Source organism: Bactrocera neohumeralis, chromosome 2 (genome assembly GCF_024586455.1).
Source record: "Bactrocera neohumeralis isolate Rockhampton chromosome 2, APGP_CSIRO_Bneo_wtdbg2-racon-allhic-juicebox.fasta_v2, whole genome shotgun sequence".
In the NCBI taxonomy this organism is placed as follows: Eukaryota; Metazoa; Arthropoda; class Insecta; order Diptera; family Tephritidae; genus Bactrocera; species Bactrocera neohumeralis.
The window spans coordinates 84,957,606-84,977,917 of NC_065919.1; the positions used below are offsets into that span (position 1 = coordinate 84,957,606).

General features: G+C 34.9%; 1 protein-coding gene across 11 annotated transcripts in view; it reads right to left on the reverse strand.

Moving 5' to 3' along the window:
- Positions 1-600: 600 nt before the first annotated feature.
- Positions 601-20,312, reverse strand: part of LOC126751710 (polypyrimidine tract-binding protein 1) — a 523,263-nt gene continuing 503,551 nt past the window's right edge. For all 11 annotated transcript variants that reach the window (XM_050462189.1, XM_050462191.1, XM_050462188.1 and 8 more), the window contains 3 exons: positions 8,135-8,351; positions 4,594-4,671; positions 601-3,650 (listed from right to left, as the gene is read on the reverse strand). In XM_050462189.1, coding sequence (XP_050318146.1) covers positions 3,518-3,650; positions 4,594-4,671; positions 8,135-8,351 — 428 coding nt within the window. In that variant the 3' untranslated portion in view covers positions 601-3,517. The remainder of the gene's footprint in view (positions 3,651-4,593; positions 4,672-8,134; positions 8,352-20,312) is intronic.

Genomic DNA, 20,312 nt, shown 5'->3' on the forward strand with positions numbered 1-20,312 from the left:
AATATTTTAAATCAGTTTTAAAGCACTTTCTCTTGATCTGTTTTTTTGTATTTTTTTCATTTCTCAGACATATTAAAATATCGAATTTTCCTTTCTTCAGATAAGAATATTTTTCATTTGTCAAAAAGCCCCTCTGGTATTCATTAGCGAAAATACTACAGTTGGAAATACTATATCAGTGCAATATGCTCCATTTATAGACATGTGTGCCCGAAGGGGCCACCAGTGGTGACTCGAAAAAGTGACGCAAAATTTTGAAAGCTTCATTTCAAACAAAAAAAAAAATGGTTTCAAAATCATTCTTGAACCACGCCACGTACATATATGTTGTAATCATAGCTGGCTTATATGTTATATGCTTTACAAAGATCTGCTTTGGTTTCGCTTGTCTCAGAACTTTGCGCAAAAATAAAAATTTTCCAACTTTTACTAGCTCCATAAAGCAGCCAGGAACAATTTTTGAAGTTAATTGTTTTAATGCAACAAATATTAAAAGCTAATAAAATTTTTTCGAACCTAACCTAAAAATTCCATTACGCCAATCTTCCGCCCACAACTCGCCCAAAGCGCTTACATCTCAAATCAGCTCTACCACCTTCATAAGAGTATGTATAAGTCAGTTTAAGTTTGATTTTATTGTATTTTTATGTTTCTTTTTTTTATCATACTTGGCTTAAGGTTTACTATAATAAAACGAACAAACAGTTTTGATTGGTTTACATAAAAATTACAATACAATTTCACACTTATAGTTTTCACTTCTCTTCTTATGCATATGTATTTGTATTTTTTTGTTTTTGTATTTTTTTTTTTTTGCTTTTGTATATAATAATATACTGATTTGTATTTGTTCTGTTTAAATTCTTTTCAGTTTTACAATATACTATGTGTACATATGTATATATGCATGCTTTGTTACATTTACAGTTATGATTTGCCACTTCAAGCGCTGCCGCCAAGCTCGCTGCGTTTTTAATTTCTCTAATAAATTTTGTTTTTTAATTTTTTTTAATAAAAATTTCACATTCACTTTTTTTTGTTAAGGAATAATACTAAAAATACCGCAGCTTCGGGTATATTTACGTGTTTAAAATAAAATTCAAATCAAATACGCTGCAACTTATATGCTTGAACATGCTTGAGCATGCTTGAATATGCTGAAACATGTTTGAACATGCGAGAACATGTTTGAGCGTGCTTGAACATGCTTGAGCATGCTTGAACATCTTCAAACATACTTGAACATGTTTGAATATGCTTGAACAAGTTTGAGAATGCTTGAACATGCTTGAGCAAGCTTGAACATGCTTGAATATGTTTGAATATGCTTGCGCATGCTTTAACATGTTTGCTTAAACAAGCTGGATCATGTTTGCACATGCTTGAACATACTTCAGTATGCTTGAATGTTTACTTTCTGCTGAAGTTATGCGCATTTTACTCCGTTTTTGCAACTCGCAGCGTTAATTCCAATTAATAATATATTTTTTTTTTAAATTTTTTTGTGGTACTTCTCTTATTGATTACGTTGTCGAACTCAGTGGTGCATGCATATGTATGTATATGTGTGTGTGCAACTGATTATCAATAATTCATAAATTTTACACTTAGTTGCACTTGCACATGCACTCAACATTCTTTTATGCTCTTACACTTGCAATTTTGCTTTTCCTTTTTGACATTTTTTTCTTTCATGACTTTTTTCTATTCTTAATTTGTTCTGTTGCCTTTACAAGCTGCTCTCTAATGCAAAATCTGCGCTTTTCTTGCGCGCTGACGCATTTTTGCACGCGTGCATGTGTATGTGTGTGTGTAAATCTTCTCGCCCTTACTTTACTTTGCTTAAAGTAGGGTGTTTTTTTCTTAAGCCTAATTCAATTAATTTAAAATAAAATTCCATTTCGTCTATAATTAAATATTCAATATTAATAATTTATGTGTAATTAAACTTTAATTAATAACATTTAGCAGCAAGGACATGAATTTGCCATAATGCAAGTTGTTTATTTGTTTGTATATATGTCGCCATACGCGCGCATTTGCATAGTTTTAGGCGCCTATATTCAATTGTCACTTCCTTCAGTTGCATTTTGTCCGTTATTTATTTTGTTTGTTTAGGTTTTGTTCTGCATGTTTTTTAAAACGAAACACAGCTCTCTAAAATATTTATCGCATTTAACGCATATTTCTCTCTTCTGCTTTAAGTTTTACTTTCACTTATGTATGTATGTATATATCTTCTGCTATGCCTAGTAAAAAATCATAAATTTTCTTTAATGTAATATTTAAATTTATTATTATTTTGTTTTTAATTTTAATTTTAGTTTTTTCGCAATTTGCTGTTTGATCAGCGTTTGCTCTTTAACATCTCTGCTCTTTAACAATACCGTGAATACTCACTCCTCTCAATTCAGCGCATACATGTAATACATATTATAATTAATATTATTTTAAATTTTGAAATTGTTTTTGTTTTTGTTTTTCTTTCTCTTATTGTGCTTACATAAAATATTACAGCATAACTATATTAATATAATTTGTTTTTGTTTCTGATGTGGTTGTTGTTTTCTGTAATAGATTTAACACCAAAATTTCGGTTAGTTGCTGCTATTGTTGTTGTTGTTGATTCTAGTTTTCTAGTGGTTGTCATGTACATTTGCATGTGAGCAGTTGCGAAATGTTGGTGGATGGGGGAGAATTTGGTTGGGGGGGTTTTTCCGAATTTTCTTGTCTGTGCCATTTTTTTCTATGGTTTTTTCTATTGATTTATAGCTAACGCGTACAATTTGCTCAAAAAAATATCTAATCTATATATGTATATGTAGTACACTTGTATATGTATGTGTGTTAAGTGTTAAAGTTGTATCATTAATAATAAAAGTAATAATTAATAAAGGGTGTAGCAATAATTTTCGCTGAATAAAACTACAAATGTAAAAAAAAGTGTAATAGTGACGCACATATATGTATAAGCATATATACATAGGTATATGAAATATAGATTCATCCGCCAGTGCTTGCGGTTGTAGAGAATTGGTTCTTTGTTGTTGTTGTTGTACAGAGTTCCCGTAGTTGGGGCTGATCATTAAATGAGTACACTACAAATTTTGTTGTTGTTGCTGTTGCTACTGCTGCCGTTGCTATTTAGAATAGTATAGTTGTTGTTGTAGATATGTAGTGATCCTTGTTGATTACTTGTTTGTTGTTGCTGTTCTTCTTGTGTTCCTTATTACTTGTTGTTGTTGCTATTGTTTGTTGATTTTTTTGTTTGCGATTTTTTCTATGTGGTCGTTTTGTGGTGAGCTTTCTGCGCCACGCCTATTGTAGTCGCCTATTTTACATTTCTGCACCTATTGCTTCCTCTTCCTCTGTCTATTGTTTGTTATGTTATTGTTGTTGTTGCTTCACTTCTATGCCTTTACTTATGCGCGCTGCAGCTAATTACACTTTGCACATGCATCTGCATGCATTTATGTGTATAAAGTAGTTGTGTTGTTGTTGTTGCTGTTGTTGTGGCTTAGATGTTCGACTTGGAGAAGCTGACGCGCAAGTGATTCGATTCGGAGAGCTGGTGATTGTGCATTTTGATGAGCGCCAAGACGGCTTCTTCCACCGACGAGAGCTGCAGGAGCGCCATTTTGCGGTCCTTACTGTAAAAGTGAGCAGAAGAAGAAGAAGGAAATTATTAATAAAAGTTTTTCAAGAAATTAGAGTAATTAAAAAAATAAAATAAAAATTGAAAAAAAAAATATAATTAAAAAAAAAATATATTATAATAAAAACAAAAAAAAAAAATAATAAATAAAAATTTAATTTATAAAAATAAGTTTGAAATTTTAATTTGAGTTAAGGGTTAAATTCAACCACAGAAATGATCTTTAGAAAGAGATTTGATTCTCCGATCTACAAATATACATTAGGGTGGGTAAAAAAAAAATTCTTTCTTTTCGTACTCCGAAAAATTGTTTGATAGACACCTCTAAAAAGGGCTCTCCAAGTATGAGCTCTTGGTTGTAAAGTTTTCTACAAAATTGTCTCTACGGTGTTTCCGTAAACATAACTGTTTTAAAGATATTAATGATTGAATAGTGACTATTTTAAGGTAATTTTTTTTTTAACTTCATAAATTAATGAAAAAATCATTTTTAATTGCAAATCGTTCTTAATCTCTGGATTAAGTCAAGCGTTTACGAGGTATTCGTAGTCAAAAAAGAAAAATTAAACTTAAAAAAATATATAAAAAAAAATAAATAATAAATAAAAAGTTAAAATAAAAAATACAATAAATGAAAAAAATTAATTTTGGAAACTAAAAAACATAATAAATATAAAAAATCATGTTTAAAATAAACAAAAATAATATGTAAGCTTAAAAAAATAATTTAAAAAAAAATATTTTAAAAAATAAAAAAAAAAACAATGTATAAAAATTTTTATAATATTATAAAAAAATTAATATGTAAACTTAAGAAAAAAAAAATAAGAAAAATAATTTAAAAAATAATAAAAAAAACAATATATAAAAAATTTTATAATTAAGAAAATAAAAAAATTAATATGTAATTATGTAATTTCAATAACATGTAAACTTACGGGAAAAACTTGAATGCTTTAACTTCAAAATTGTTGGAGGTGAATGCTTCCTTGATATCTTCCTCAGTGCACGATGATCTGTACGAAATAGAAGAGAGCACAAAAAAGCAATTAATAAAAAAATTAAAATTTTCTCAAAGTTCTTCATAAGTATATATAACATTTGCATATGCATGTATGTACATATGTGTCTGTATGTGTGCCTGCGTACATCTTCCTGCAATTTCGCAGCAATTTTCCTAGCTACTGCACAATCCTTGCCACGCACCAGCACCTCTCTCGGCGCTCTTGCCGAATTGCAAATTGCTTCTTTACTTAGCCATCTGCGCCATCGACAATCTTTTCAATTTCACGCTACCAGCTACTTGAGCTTTGAGCAGCGCGTTCCAGCTTTCGAGCCGGTAAGCGCACTTGAAAGTAACCATCTATATACATTCCCTTACCGCCATAGCGCGCGCTCCCCCGGCTGGTGGCCAACAATCAGCCACTTGTGTGCGCTTCCACCGTTTACCCTTTAAGCTGCACCCATTGTATTTGGTGTTGAGGCGCCGCTGCGTCGAGTGAGGCACGTTTAAATTTAGCCGTCGCTTGTTATTTTTGCGTCATGATAGTTTTTGTTGTTGTCCCTAGACACACAGCAGGTGAGTAGAAATTTAATAATTTTAACGGCAGGCGGCACCCGGCACCCGGCAGACGCAGCGCCCTCCCTACCGGGTGCTATGATACCGGCGTGATGACCAACCGAGCACAGCGACGGTGTTGCATGAGAAGGTGTCGAAGCTTAAATTTACGAAAACAGCCAATTTGCTTGAAGGAAGGTGCGAAGATAGCGGAAGAAGGGCTAGAAGAGCTAGAAGGTGAAGGGGATTTTGCTTGTTTAACCGTTGAACCTTTTCGACGTGTGCTTTCGACAACAGGAGCTAATGAAATAATACTAAAATTATGTTTATTGGCTGAAGATGCGCTGTGACGCATGAGCGCATGGCTGATGGCTTTGATGGGCGTGTCGTTGGGCCATTCGAGTGCAGTCAACGGGCGCACTATAACGGTAATTGTAATTGGGGGAAACTGTTTGCGCTGCTCCTCGGTGGTTCTACGGATATAATACAATAGCAACAGCAGCTTTTGTGTGCGGTATGAAAGCTACAGCTCTTGCTGTTGCTAGAAAATTTCTGTTTCAGGAATTTAAGCTGACATTTTTTTATCTTTAATATGTTGTTATTCGCATATATGTATATGTATAAGTTTAGCTAAGTATTAGACCGCGCTAGATGCTATCAGAATAATGAATTATGTCCTGAAAGCTTAAAAGCTCTGAGCAACTCCTTCAAAGCACTCTAGAAATGAACTTTATTTGTACATGGATGACCATCGTTAATAAAAAGCGTATCTTCATATTTTCATTTTTAACGTAAAACCAATCGGTTGGTAGTCAAACTCCCAATATACGGCTACAGTCAAAATTCTATATATTCTCCCTATAGAATCTATCCTTGACAAAGCTTATTTTCTAAACTTTGATATATGTGACCTGGTCTACGGAAAGGGGGCTTAGGTGTCATTTTCACTTTTTAGTTGATTTTATTATTTATTTTAGTTGTTTATCTTTAACAGCTGTTTCCCAAAAAACTAGTTTTCGCACGTTAGCTCCCTTTTCGTAGACCAGGTCACATATAGTAAACTTAGAAAACGTTTTCAGTTCTCCACATAAAAAGCTTCAATTTCCTAGATCGAAAAGGTATACACGTAGCTCTATTAATAATGGCTTGAGTGTGCCCTTCAGCCGGTAGAAATCCGCAAAAGCTCATGAATTGACCAAATCAGGGATGTGCGCCGGTGTACCGAGGGAAAGGGATGCCTACACTAGCGACTCTGATAGTCCGTTGATCTTTGACAACCGTCTATGTGGCATGTTTTTGTTGTAGCGGCCAAAAAACATTCCTGAAGTATTTTTGAGGAATGAGGCTGAGTTAACAGTCATTGACCAGATAAAAATCTCGGTCCGTTCCGGTTTCTTAGACCCGACTGTCGGGCGTAAGGTCTTTAAGGTATCGTGTCATTTGATATTGGTTGTGCTAGTGAAAAATATCCAAGAGCTTTCACAAGAATAATGGTGGTCAAACGTTTCATTATGGAATGTATCGGGTGATTTTTTAAGAGCTTGATAACTTTTTTTTAAAAAAAAACGCATAAAATTTGCAAAATCTCATCGGTTCTTTATTTGAAACGTTAGATTGGTTCATGACATTTACTTTTGAAGATAATTTCATTTAAATGTTGACCGCGGCTGCGTCTTGGGTGGTCCATTCGGAAAGTCCAATTTTGGGCAACTTTTTCGAGCATTTCGGCCGGAATAGCCCGAATTTCTTCGGAAATGTTGTCTTCCAAAGCTGGAATAGTTGCTGGCTTATTTCTGTAGACTTTAGACTTGACGTAGCCCCACAAAAAATAGTCTAAAGGCGTTAAATCGCATGATCTTGGTGGCCAACTGCCCATGCATCCCGAAAAATGCACTGTTTGGTGTGGTTTGTACGCTGGTGGAATCATTGGACCGTATTTTTTCAAAGATGCTGTTGGACGCAACGTTACGGTGAATGGCGATCGCTATCGTTCGATGCTAACAAACTTTTTGTTGCCAAAAATGGAAGAACTGAACTTGGTTGACATGTGGTTTCAACAAGATGGCGCTACATGCCACACAGCTCCAATTCTATGGCCATTTTGAGGGAAAACTTCGGAGAACAATTCATCTCAAGAAATGGACCCGTAAGTTGGCCACCAAGATCATGCGATTTAACGCATTTAGACTATTTTTTGTGGGGCTACGTCAAGTCTAAAGTCTACAGAAATAAGCCAGCAACTATTCCAGCTTTGGAAGACAACATTTCCGAAGAAATTCGGGCTATTCCGGCCGAAATGCTCGAAAAAGTTGCCCAAAATTGGACTTTCCGAATGGACCACCTAAGACGCAGCCGCGGTCAACATTTAAATGAAATTATCTTCAAAAAGTAAATGTCATGAACCAATCTAACGTTTCAAATAAAGAACCGATGAGATTTTGCAAATTTTATGCGTTTTTTTTTTAAAAAAAAGTTATCAAGCTCTTAAAAAATCACCCGATATTAGGAAAGCTAAGTACTGCCGGCGGTCATGGTGATGATCGGACGACAATTACTGGCGGTTTTTATGGTAAATTTGAGAAAGTTTCAAGAAATTCTAATGGAAGTTAAACGTAGTTTCTTTCTTGGAAAACTATTTTTTTTTGGTTCGGTAAAATTACTTTCTTCAATATAATATGTATAGCCTTTGGCTTCGCGGCTTTTTCAGTGCCTTTCTTCTGAGGTTTATAAAATAATAATTTTTTTAAGTTGTCAAACGTTCAATGACCTTAAAGTCCTCAAATTTCAGCACACAAATTATGAAGCGATTAGGTTTGATACCTTTTATCACACATACATACATCAATACTTTCTAATTTCGTTTTTTTGGACTAAAATGTCTTTTCTACAAATATAAAAAGCAATTTCGAGTTTGTACTTACGGAATGTTACTTAAATGCAATGTGGCCGATGGTGGATAAATGTTTTGATAATTTTTGCTGCCCGGTTTCTTGAATCGATGCAATGGATTTTGTGAGTAGTCGCGTGTGAGGCCGGCATCCGGTTGTCCTTCCTTCGGCAGCTGCACAGCCTGATGTTTACTAGCCATAACACGTATCGCCTTACCCCACAAGCGCAATTTGTCAAGGTGACTCATAGCTGCAAGATAGTTCAAAGAGAGGCAAATTCGTGAATACATGCATACATGTGCAAATATATATATATTATACATATTTATAAATATTCCATATAAAATAGCAAAGGTACACTTTCGTAGGGTTATGTGGTGCAAATTTGGCTAACAAATATTATGCGGGCTGAAGACGTAGGAGATAAATGACCTTACAAATGCCAGGCATGTGCCAATAAATATCAGTTCGATGGAACTGTTTATGTTTGTCGTAAAATATGTATGTTTGTGTAGACATAAACTTGCTGCTGGGGAAAATGTTTGCGCCGTTAAAGCAACTTTGCACGTTTCGAACTTATTTATTGGTCACCGGTTTCAGTTGCAAATTGTGCACCTTTTTTCTGGCGAAATATAAAGTCTTAGCGATAAATGTAACTGTCACCATATACAGGTGTTGGTTTAGAGAAGAAAGAGAAGAGGATATGGTGAAAAAAAAGGGCGCTTTAGCTCGACTATTGAATCGAAATGGAAAAAGTTGTCCACTTTTGGCTATAAATTTATTCATATTCATGTATTTACAATATGTGTGCTCTATCCACATGCTTTGATGGCTGAGGCCTTAATATAACAGTAAAATGGTTAGTAGAACAATGCATGAAATATGCAGTTAAAGTGCCGCTGAGTTTAGTGACCCGTGGCAAGCACAGTGTTACATATAATTTTATACACATATATATATATATATATATATATATATATACATATATACTGATGTCATTCTGCATTCTGTTTTCCTTCAACTGACTAAGAAACCCTTTCTTGTGAAATGTGGCAACAAGCTGAATGTATCAAGCCCAATATGCAACTTCATCTTATGCCATTGCGCCTGCGGTCATAATAGGCAACCAACCGCCTTTTTTTGAATGAACTGACAGATGTACTAGTAAAAAGGCAAATGTCAGAAACTATGGCAGCGGCATACAGTTGTATGCAATGATACATTGTATAATAAAATAGTATATCGATACCGTAATTTAGTAAAATAATAGCATGTGGCAAGCTGAGAAAAACATCGACTGAAAAATTCTCCGCAAGAGTATGTTTTTTCTTTGCAAGCAGATGCTTTTAGGCGAAATAACGGTGATGTTTATTTTAAATAAATTTTTTTTTGTACAAATTTAAATATTTTTCGTGCCACAAATATAATTGAAACTGATATTTTTCTAAGCAGCTAATAAATCTGATTCGGATGTCTGTAAATTGTGCAGTTAAAGCATCAAAAGGCGAAACTGTCAATGTCATATGCACAATGCGCCTAAAAGTGTGCAAAATTATTGCTAAAATCTTAATTGCTGAGTTATAGTCAATGTCAAATGCACAATGCGTCTAAAAGTATGCTAAAATTTTTCTAAAATCTTAACTACTTTGTTGTAGTTAGTTTTTTGTAGAAAGTTGCGGTGTTTTATGCCGTTATACTGTTATGACATTGATATTCATATATTTAAGAATATTTTATCTTATTTCTAAATAATATGCATACTTTGAGGCGAGTGATAAATATAAAATATTTAAATTTAATTTTTATACTATTTTCGGTAATAGCATTTGCAACTATCTATGCAACAAAAAAATATCTAAACGAGGAAAGATATTAGTTTATATTCGCTACAGTTAGTGAGTTATCAGTCTTGATTAGAAATTTATAAACTTTTCTTTTATATAATATTGAAATTCGAATGTTTTTCATTGCTCAAGCACTAAACGGTCATCAAGAAGAAGAATAAAGTGGCTTAAAAGGTTATATCAACTTGCAAATTAGAAAAATCGCGTGTTTTGTGAATTTATTTTTGACAAGGTTTTTAATTTAATAAAAATAATGCTTATATAAAAAAATTTAATGTACATTAGTAATTCATGAGTCATTTCGAAAAATTTTGGCTCCTTTCATTCCTTAGCATAGCCTCAGGAGCACCTCTGAAAAATAACGTCTAGCTGTGAGTAAGACTTCTCTACTTAAATTTATCTCAAAACTAAAAAGCGAACAAAAAAATATTATTAAACAAAATTTGTATTGTATAGATGAATACAGATATTTATCGAAGTACTAACAATAGTTTTGATCCTCGACAATATGGCGTCTTTCAAACCAAAACGTATTGTTTTTTAAATCAAAAATATACATTACAAAATTAAAATTCAGCGTGGTTCAAAAATCGAAATTATTTAAAAACACCATACCTCTTTCATCAGGGGTTCAACTTCACATTTTCGAAAAAATTTCGAAGGAAAGAAAAGTCCAGCCGCTTCGGAGAAATCCTCAATTACTCTGCTCTCAGCATTTCGAAAGAAAAACACGTTTTGGGACTCGACTAACATATTTGCTGGAGCAACTTGAAAATTTCGGAGAATGTCTTGCTACAAAAAACCATCCGGAAATTATAATAAAATTCTCCAGGTGTTAGAGTGATTCCAAGAGAGCTAGAAATCTCTTCCGAGTCTATTCGAATGATGTTGGTGAATATTTGGTGATTATTTTGTGTACGAAACTCGGTTTTGCTCAACTCGCCGATAAAGCGATTTTTTTCAAAAAGAGTGCCGTAAACAGGTCCCTTTGGACACGCTTGATCGTGCGAATTCCGATTCCACATTCATAAAGAGCATTAATACTGCCATTGAAACATTGGTTAATGAGACAGGCAAACAATTCAACAATTATCGGAATGGACCCGTTTGCAGTCGATCGGAGAAATAAAACAAAATTCGCTGAAAGAGCTGAAGGCCAACCGAGGACTGGAAAAATCGTTGGCATAAGCGTAGTACATCTGGTGGAACTACTTTGAAGGCGACAAAATAAATATTGATTATTAAGTGAATATTTTGCGTTTTATTTACAAATTTCGGGTACTTTTTTGCCACAATGTATTTTTTTATATATGAAAATTTTATACATAAACCAAAAAAATTTGAATTTTTAAATTCCGGAGTGGATATAACCTTTTAAATGCACTGAAACCAACTTCACTTTGAGTCCCTGAACTGAGGAAGCTGCACAACCCATCACACAATTATCATAAATATTTATGAGAGCCATTCGCAGCAGAAATAACAAGTTTTAATCTGCCTAATCCATACTTAGCTATGCAACGGTAATATTATATAACATATATAATGTTATATAAAATCGCATATGTAAGTATTTTGTATTTAGATGAGATTGCATATCGAAAATTAATATTAATAACACGCTTTCTTTGCATACGAAATGGCTGTTGCCGAAAATTGCTTGACCCCCACCTTCTTGCAACTCTCGCAAATACTTTTCGGCAATAATCAAAGATGCCATCGTAACAATGAAACTTTGCGACCAGTATTTCGCTGCAATTGTTGTTGTTGTTCGACAATGAACCTATGTATTGAAAGCACACTTCGCCAATAAGTTCAAATGGAAATGTTAAGGAAAATATCGTGAAAATAAACATATCGCAGACAAATGTGCGAGCGCAAATTAATTTGGACACACACACATGTACACACATGACAGTGCATAAAAAATTCACTTACACGCTCGCTTGCACTTATTTATCGCACCTTCCAGGTTGAATTGCTGGTGTGCAGTTCCCCAGAGACGCACCAAAGTAGAGAAAAGTAGAAGGAAAAAGGATAGCGGGCCGCCATCAAATGGAATGTGTGAGCTGGAGGCGTATTAACGTTGCATATGTGTGTCTGTGCCAAGGTAACAATTACAAAAACAACTAGCTGTGAGTTGTAGTGGAAGACACACCGTTGTCTTGACAGTGTCAGATGCCAAAGAACATCGACGTTGGAGACGCGACGCTGCCGATTGCTGTGCCTCTGACTGTCAAAATATTAATGGGACCCATATAGACTACTAATGTGCCACCAGGGCAGTAAAATCATTTCGCACACTACAAAAGTGCGAACACACACACACACATCCAGACTCGCGAAGTTATTTGAGTATGTATTGTAAGAGTTGCTGTCGGAATGGGCTTTCATTTGCTCACATATGCTCATAAAATATTTACAAATTCATTCGTTACTTTGCTCGACACTTCCGCAGCGCCGAGTGGACGTAGTTCGTACAGCGCTTCGCATTAAGATGGAGAAAAGGCGTACAATTGTATACAGTTGTATGGAAGAAAGCCTCAATGGCGCGCTCGCAAAATTCGACAGAACGAAGGTATTTTGTACAAGTGATTTTAGTAAGACTCGCAAAAATCGAAAAACTTGTGTGAAGGTCTCTAATCTAATAAAAATATTCAAAATATAAAATCTTCTACAAAACTATATACCTTATCAGCAGCGTTGACAATAATAACTACGGCGTCCAAATCGAACTTTAAACCCCGAAGTCTCACAGGCTTGCTAGTACATATGAACAGCTTCAAAGCCAGTGGCATTTTTCCTTTTGGGTTCTACTTAAAACTCGGGGACTGACCGGAATAATTTTTCTTGTGTCCGTGCTCGTAGTTGAAGCCGTAACAATGCCTGAAGCTGGACAATTGCAGGCTGAGCACAAAATTGTATTTTACATGCATAAAATAAACATTATTTCCCTTCTTTCACTGCCACCTTGCTCAAAGTGAGTTAACAACTTAAGTTTGCTGTCGTTGGACAGTCACTGCTGCTGCAAGAAAGCCTCGCCTCTGTAGTTAAGTATGCCTGTAAGCAGGACTTGGGTATGTAATGCGAGCTGCAAATGAAGCAAATGCCGCTGACAAAGTGGAAAATGTGCAGGAAATTATTTATTTAAACAATTGCAGACAAAGTTTCATTTACACACATACATTTTTATGCACATATGTTTACATAAATATGTTTATATACATCCTATGTTAACAAGAAGGACTTTAAGCGAGTAATGAAGGGTTAATCGATTTTATTCTTGCATTTATTGTAATTAAGCACATGTTTCGGGCGATTTCAGGAAGAGAAGAGTGCTACGAAGATGAAAGTGCTCAGCAGTCCTCTATGGAAGCTCTTGATATGGTAGAGTGTAAAAAGACGAATGAATGAAAAAATCGTCACCATATTCAAACACACTTGGCCAAGCAATTTGGAAAAAGCATTTTTCTGATACAACGCTTTTGATTAGTATTTTATTCAGTTATCAAATGACAACTATGTTATAAGCTAAGTTGTCATTTTACAACTTCGCAGTAAAAACGAGAATATGGCTAGCGAATTCAGCTCATTTACTGATATTTTTTTTAAAGAATAGAAGAAATTTTTGAACTCAATACCGGAAAGCATAAAGATAAGAGCTTCTTTCATAAACAATAAGAAAATTTTTTGAAAAATTTATTCAAGATGCAACATTATAAAATATTTGAGGCACTTAAGCCCTGCTGAAAATATGTTTAATAAAACATACTGATATAAGTCTCTTCTAAGGCACGGACAGACGGACGCCTAATCTGCTATATACATATGTCTCAGTTTTGTCATGATTGAGGCTGCCGCTTTGCTGATAGCTTTCCAGTTCTCAGTGATCAGTGAGTGTCGTCAAATTTTCCACCATAAAACTATCAACGAGTGTAGTTTTAAGTTTTTCTCTTGTACTTAAAAAGCGGGAGAAATAAAGGATGCCTACTCAGAGTCTACAAAGCACTCTGAACACTTCGGACAATTCCGACTAAAGTCGTGCTAGAATCTGTATAGCTAGCTTCTAAAGCACCCATGTCCACATAGTATTTGGGTTAAGTAGAAATCCTGGTCCTTATGTAGTCTGCCAATCCATGAATGGATGTCTGGTATCAGTCTGTGGGTCCACCGTTCTTTGAGTGAGGTTTGCCACCGCTGCTGCCATATTGTTAGTTAAGCTTTTGGCTCTCTCTTCTTTTTCGGCTGCTATAGATTATGATAACTTGTATACCAGCACCTTCTAGGTTGTAGGACTGCTCGTATTCATCACCCTGGATGTCAATGGGTATATGAAGCATAGTAAAGAAGTTGTTACTGCGGTACGAGAAATTACTTACATATTTCGGCAACTAACGGCTGGTAATTTGATATGAAATAAAGCCGAAATTCGTGCCCTTATTCATAAGTGTGGCCTTATTGTTTCTAATATTGGCTTTCCACATTATTTATATGTGCATTTTATAATAAGTTCACTTAAAAAATATTATTTGCACTTAAATGAAGTTTTGAAAAATAAATTATTAAAATATAGATAATTACATTATCCATTGAATTCAGTATTAAGTTTACCGCGAAATTTGTAACAACTAGTAGAACGCGTCGGAGACTCTATAAAGTCCATAAATGATCAGCGTGACGAGCTGAGTCGAGACTGACTATGAAAAACTTTTTTATGTGACACAATATCGTAATGAAATTCGATACCTATTATTTTTCAAGACAAACCTATAATTTCCGAACAAATGGGTCAGATTGGACCACTATAGGATATAGTTGCCATACAAACAGATCGTTCAAGATCTAGTCGTAGTACGAACAATTCTTTCATTTGACAAGATATTGTCACAAAATCTAGTATATGTTATTGTCTAACGTTACCCTACAATTTCCGAAAATATGGTTCGGATCGGACCACTATAGAATATAGCTGTCATACAAATTGGTCGCTAAAAATCAAGTGCTTATATGGAAAGCATTTTCACTTGACAAGATATCGTCTCGAAATTTGGTATATATTACTGTCCGAAGTAACGCTACAATCTCCGAAAAAATTGTACAGATCGGACCACTAAATGCTATAGCTGCCATACAAATTGACCGATCAAAATCAAGTTCAAGGCCAAAAAAAGCCTTTCGCGCAAACCTTTTGAGGGCTCAGATCTCATAAAATTAAGAAAACACCTAAAATTCACGCCTACAAATTTGTTTGAATCTTTCATACATTTTTGCTTTATTTTATATTGTGCCACTCACTACGCTGCTGGCCACTTTTATAGACCTCATGTAATACACACACATACATATATTTTTAAATAATATACCTAAGAGCATTGGAAGATTAATTTTACGCTTTTATATATTACGAGCGTGTATATAAACCCATAAGATCTATTGTGGCGCGTGTGTGCAAGTGTTGCCGTTATACCGTTAGCTTGCCATTGTGACGTTGTAATCATTTTGGGGAATTTGTGTGCAAGTTTTATTAATAAATTATTGCAAATATTTTATAACAATTACAATTACAGTGCAAATAGCCTTTGGCTAGCGGCAAAATGTGTGGAGCTTTTGCTGTAATTGACTTTACACTTATTTACAATTACACGCTAGTGCGCCTTAAAATATGTTAAAATTAATTATAAGCACTTTGCAATGAATGCGCAGTGTTTGCCAAGGACGTTGCTTGTATGTAAGCGCTATTTGTATAGACATACATACATATAGTATATGTGTATCTGTATATTTTTTGTGTGTTTGCACACATGAGGGACGCCACTTTTAAATAGTTGCCATTGTGTGTGTGCGGTCAGGGCTTAAACAAATCTCCAAAGTGCTTTACCGTTAAATTTGTTTGCCGTTAGTCGTTCAATGTGTCGGTGTATTGTTTAATTTGTAAATGCTCGCACATGCGTGTGTGTGTGTGTGGGTGGCGTGTATTTAAAACGAATGCACGCACATGTGCTCTTTGTTCGCCATGTAATATTTACATTTTAATCTCCCCGAAGCGTGCAATGCATATATATAAATATACTTTTATTGGAGTTTATATGCACACACACATATGTACATGTGTGCGTATTAATACGTAGAATATATTTAATACACTCACTCTTGCATGCGCAAAATACGAATTCGACATGCACTTAAAGTGTCAAAATATATGTAAATATGTATGTGTGTGATTGTGTTTTTCAACTCATTTGACATGTAAACTTTTTCACTTTGACATTTCCAATTGCCAGTCGGCATAAACGCTTCCTTTTGCATTACTAAAATATTCCATTTCCACAATGATTTTTCTTATTTTCCTGTGAAAATTTTTTAAATAGTTGTTTTTGTTGTAGCTGCAGCTAGGACGCAGCTGCTTTTGGCCGCCCAAAACTCATTGAATTCTTTATATTCTAATTACTGCACACACATAAAGTTAATAACTACAACAACACGCCTGCATTGCCATGCGCTTGTGTGGGTGCCTCGTTGAGTGTAAGTGTGGCAAGTATGTGTGGGTGCGCTCGCAAGCAAAAAAAAATGTCAAAAAGGTCGGAGTTAGCAAAAAGTGCAGGCTACGGTCCAACTTTTCCACTTCAATTTGTAAGTTTAATCTCAGCTGGGCGTCGTTGCAATATTTCACTTTGCTGAATTTTTGCCGAATTCCTTTGTGGCATGCAAGCACGAGGCAGGCAGCCCGCTAGCTTACCGTTATAGTATATAGAATTATGTATTAACTTGTGTAATTCATAAGTGATGATCATACTCACACTCACATATACATATGTGCATAGCTGTGCGCACTCATACATAATCATGCGCAGTTAAGTGCCACAAGTTGTGGCAAACTATGCAAAACTTTTCATACTGTTCATTTATGCAACATTAATCATGACGAAATTTGGCTTTTCATGTGGCTGGGATTTGTAAGGCACACACACACACACACGCAAGTGTCTATGTAGCGCCAGCTAACATGCAAAACAGCGTATCATCAAAAAAAGAATCAAAAATCGCTACCTGTCATAATAACCAATATATAACCATTTATAACAAAAACTTAAATTTTTGTTTCAATATGAGTGTATGATAACCAATATATAACGGTTTTATAACCAAACAGAAAATCGCTATCTGATAAATTAACCAATAGAATAACCAATATATAACCTTTTTATAACCAAACCTCAAAATTTGTTCAACATCAGTGCATGATAACCAATATATAACCGATTTATAAGTTATTATATCTGATATAATAACCAATACATAACCATTTTATAGCGAAAACTATTTTTTTTTTCAATATCAGAGCATGATAACCAATATATAACCGCTTTATAACCAAAATTCGAATTTTGTTTCAATGTGAGTGCTTTCTACTATTTTTTTCCTACCCTTGAAAACTTATGAAAAGTGATGTTACGTTATTTTGTATTTTAGGTGACTATATATACATACATATCTACAAGTATGGGAGAGTAGAGTATGCGCTTACTTCACCTTCAAGCATTATGCGCACTCAGGCTTTTACGGCAACTAAAGTAAGTGGCAAGCGCACTTAAAGCTCGCTCCTCTTCTTTAAAGAAAATATTTTCATGAAAATTAACTGTAATTTTCATAGCCGCCGCTTCTTTATACCTTCAATAGTTAGCACAGGTATTGTATTAAAATTGTAATTGTAATTGAAAGCTTAATAATCATTCGCAATTTCACTTTGCCAAACATTATAAACTTATTAACATTAATTACAGTTATATTTGCAATTCAATTCGCGTTGGCTTGCGTCAATACGCTTGCAACGGTGCGCAATACCCGCGCGTATTCGGCATGCCAAGCGAAAAGTATGCGCTCCGTCTGTCTGTCGCTCGCTCTGCTGGCTCTTGCCGCTATTCTTTCTGGCTGCCATTTGATTATCTATTTGTCTGTCTGTCTGTCGCGCGCCAGTCTGTTTGTGTGTGCGTGTGTTTGGCAGCCTACCGACCCGCCATTTGTATGCACCCCGCCGTGTGGAGCGCGTGGCACGCTCGCTCGTTTGTCTATGGATGCGCAGCGAACGTGTTGGCCTGACAGCCGTTAAATACACCGTTTGCCCCATTAAATATGCAACATTATTTGCACAATTTCACTGGCTGCCGCTGAGCTTTTGAGCTTCTGTTGGCGAAGTGTCGCTGCTGTTGCCGCCCCCGTGCCGGCGCTGCTGTTGACAATTGAGTTGGTGCGCGTTCACACGATCGCATGTCGTGGTAATATTTGTGCGCCGTCATGCATGTGTGTGTGTGTTTGTGTATCGACAGCCCAGTAGGGAATACACAGCGGCAGCAAGTTTAATTATCCTGATAACGAATTTAGTAATTCACAAGCGCATTTGAAAGTTCGTGTTGCGGTTGCAGGTGAAAATTGAATGCGAATACAAAATGTTAAAGACACTTGCAATATTTGTTGGAAGTTATACACATATCAACATATAAATACATGTACGTATAGAAAATAAATACAGCATCAATAAGTCATTACAAGCCTTTCTACGGAGACTCAGAAAAGTTTTTTTTGATGTTTTTTTGAACTCAAAAATAAGTAATAATAATCATAAAAAAAAATTAATAAAGTACAATAATAAGAATAATTATAAAAAAAAATGAAATAAATAAAAAAAAATGAAATAAATTATAAAAAAATAATATCGAAATAAAAATTATAAAAATAAATTACTTAAGTACCCAAATAAAGTACTGCAATTAGACACGCTTTACTGCGAAACACTTTACTTCATGGCGTTGCCACCTGACATAAATTAATTAAGAATGCTTGAGAAAAAATAACAAATTGAAACACTGCAATAATAATGCTAATAAAATTGATTTTTTAGCGAAAAGTTGAAAAGAGTTGCCACTTTGTTTTAAATTTTATAACAAAAAAAATTGATAATAAATTTTTTTTTTAAACAAACAAGCCCAAAAACAGGATTTTGAGCAAAAGAAAAGAAGTTGCCACCTTGTTTAAAATTTTATGATAAAAATAAATTTGAAAGTCACTGCATTGAAACCGCTCAAGTATTTATTTTAAGCTATAAATTGGAAAGAGTTGCCATCTTGTTTAAAATTGTGTAATAAAAATAAATTTGAAAGGAAGTCACTGCAACAAAACCGCTTAAAAATTGGATTTTAAGCGAAAAGTTAGAAAGTGTTGCCACCTTGTTTAGAATTTATAATAGATATAGAACGAGTCTAATTTATTTAAAAAATATATATTTTAGATCAGTCTACTCTAATATCGCTGTCAATTAATTTGTGGTAATTCACTTTTTTTTTTGTTCTTCAAGTAGGGGGAAGCATTAAAACCGGAAAAACAAACCGCTAAACCTATCCTACTCCCAACTCCAGACTCTCGCACGGAACCACCTGGTTAAGTATTACTACGGGGGATTCAAAAAGAAACGTCAGGACTCTATAAAGTATATATGTATGTATATACATATATGACGAACGTGGTGAACTGAGTTGATTTAGCCATGACCGGCTGCCTGTCTGTGTATACGCCAACCACTTCCTCAGTTTTTGAGTTCTCGATCGGAAACTTTGCAAACGTGCTTTCCTTCGCAAGGAGCTCCTCGCTTATTGGAATCGGCGATATCGATGTACATATAGCTGACATACAAACTGACCGATGAAAATAAACTTCTTGTTTGGAAAACTTTTTTATTTTACCGGATATCTTCACAAAATTTGGCACAGGATATTGTTCAAAGTTAAGCTAAAATCTCCAGCCATTTTGATCGGCCGACTATAGCATAGTATTGTCATATATATGACAAAGTCAAGCTAAAGATCTGTCTTTACCCTCTTATGCTGTAAGAAATGCACCTGAGAAGGGTATTCTAGTTCGTCACAGTCGAAGTTAATGTTGCTTTAGTTTTATTGTTTTTTACTCAGACCTTTTGAATAATGCTACTTATAAAATTAAAGGAAAGTTTTTTATATTATACTCTTCAAAGAAGAAAATTGAAAAATAATCTAGATAATTTAAATCTACCCATAGATTCTAATAAAGGGATATGCACCCAGTAGCTGCTTGCATGTGGCAAGAGTACTCAGCGCCACTAAACCTTTCAAGGATATTCCGGGTATAATTGGAAAAAAATCCTAATTAGTCTTGCGCTTAATCTAAATAAATACGCCCGCAATCGCCGCAAATTAGTAAGCATATAAGTAGCAGAGCGCACACAGAGCAAGTGTAATAGCCGGTGACCCCAACAGCAAGTGCTGCAAGCAACAGGAAGGCTAACCAAGCGAGCAATCAACTAACCGAGAGGCGGACAAGCCAATGCCAGCAGCGGCCAC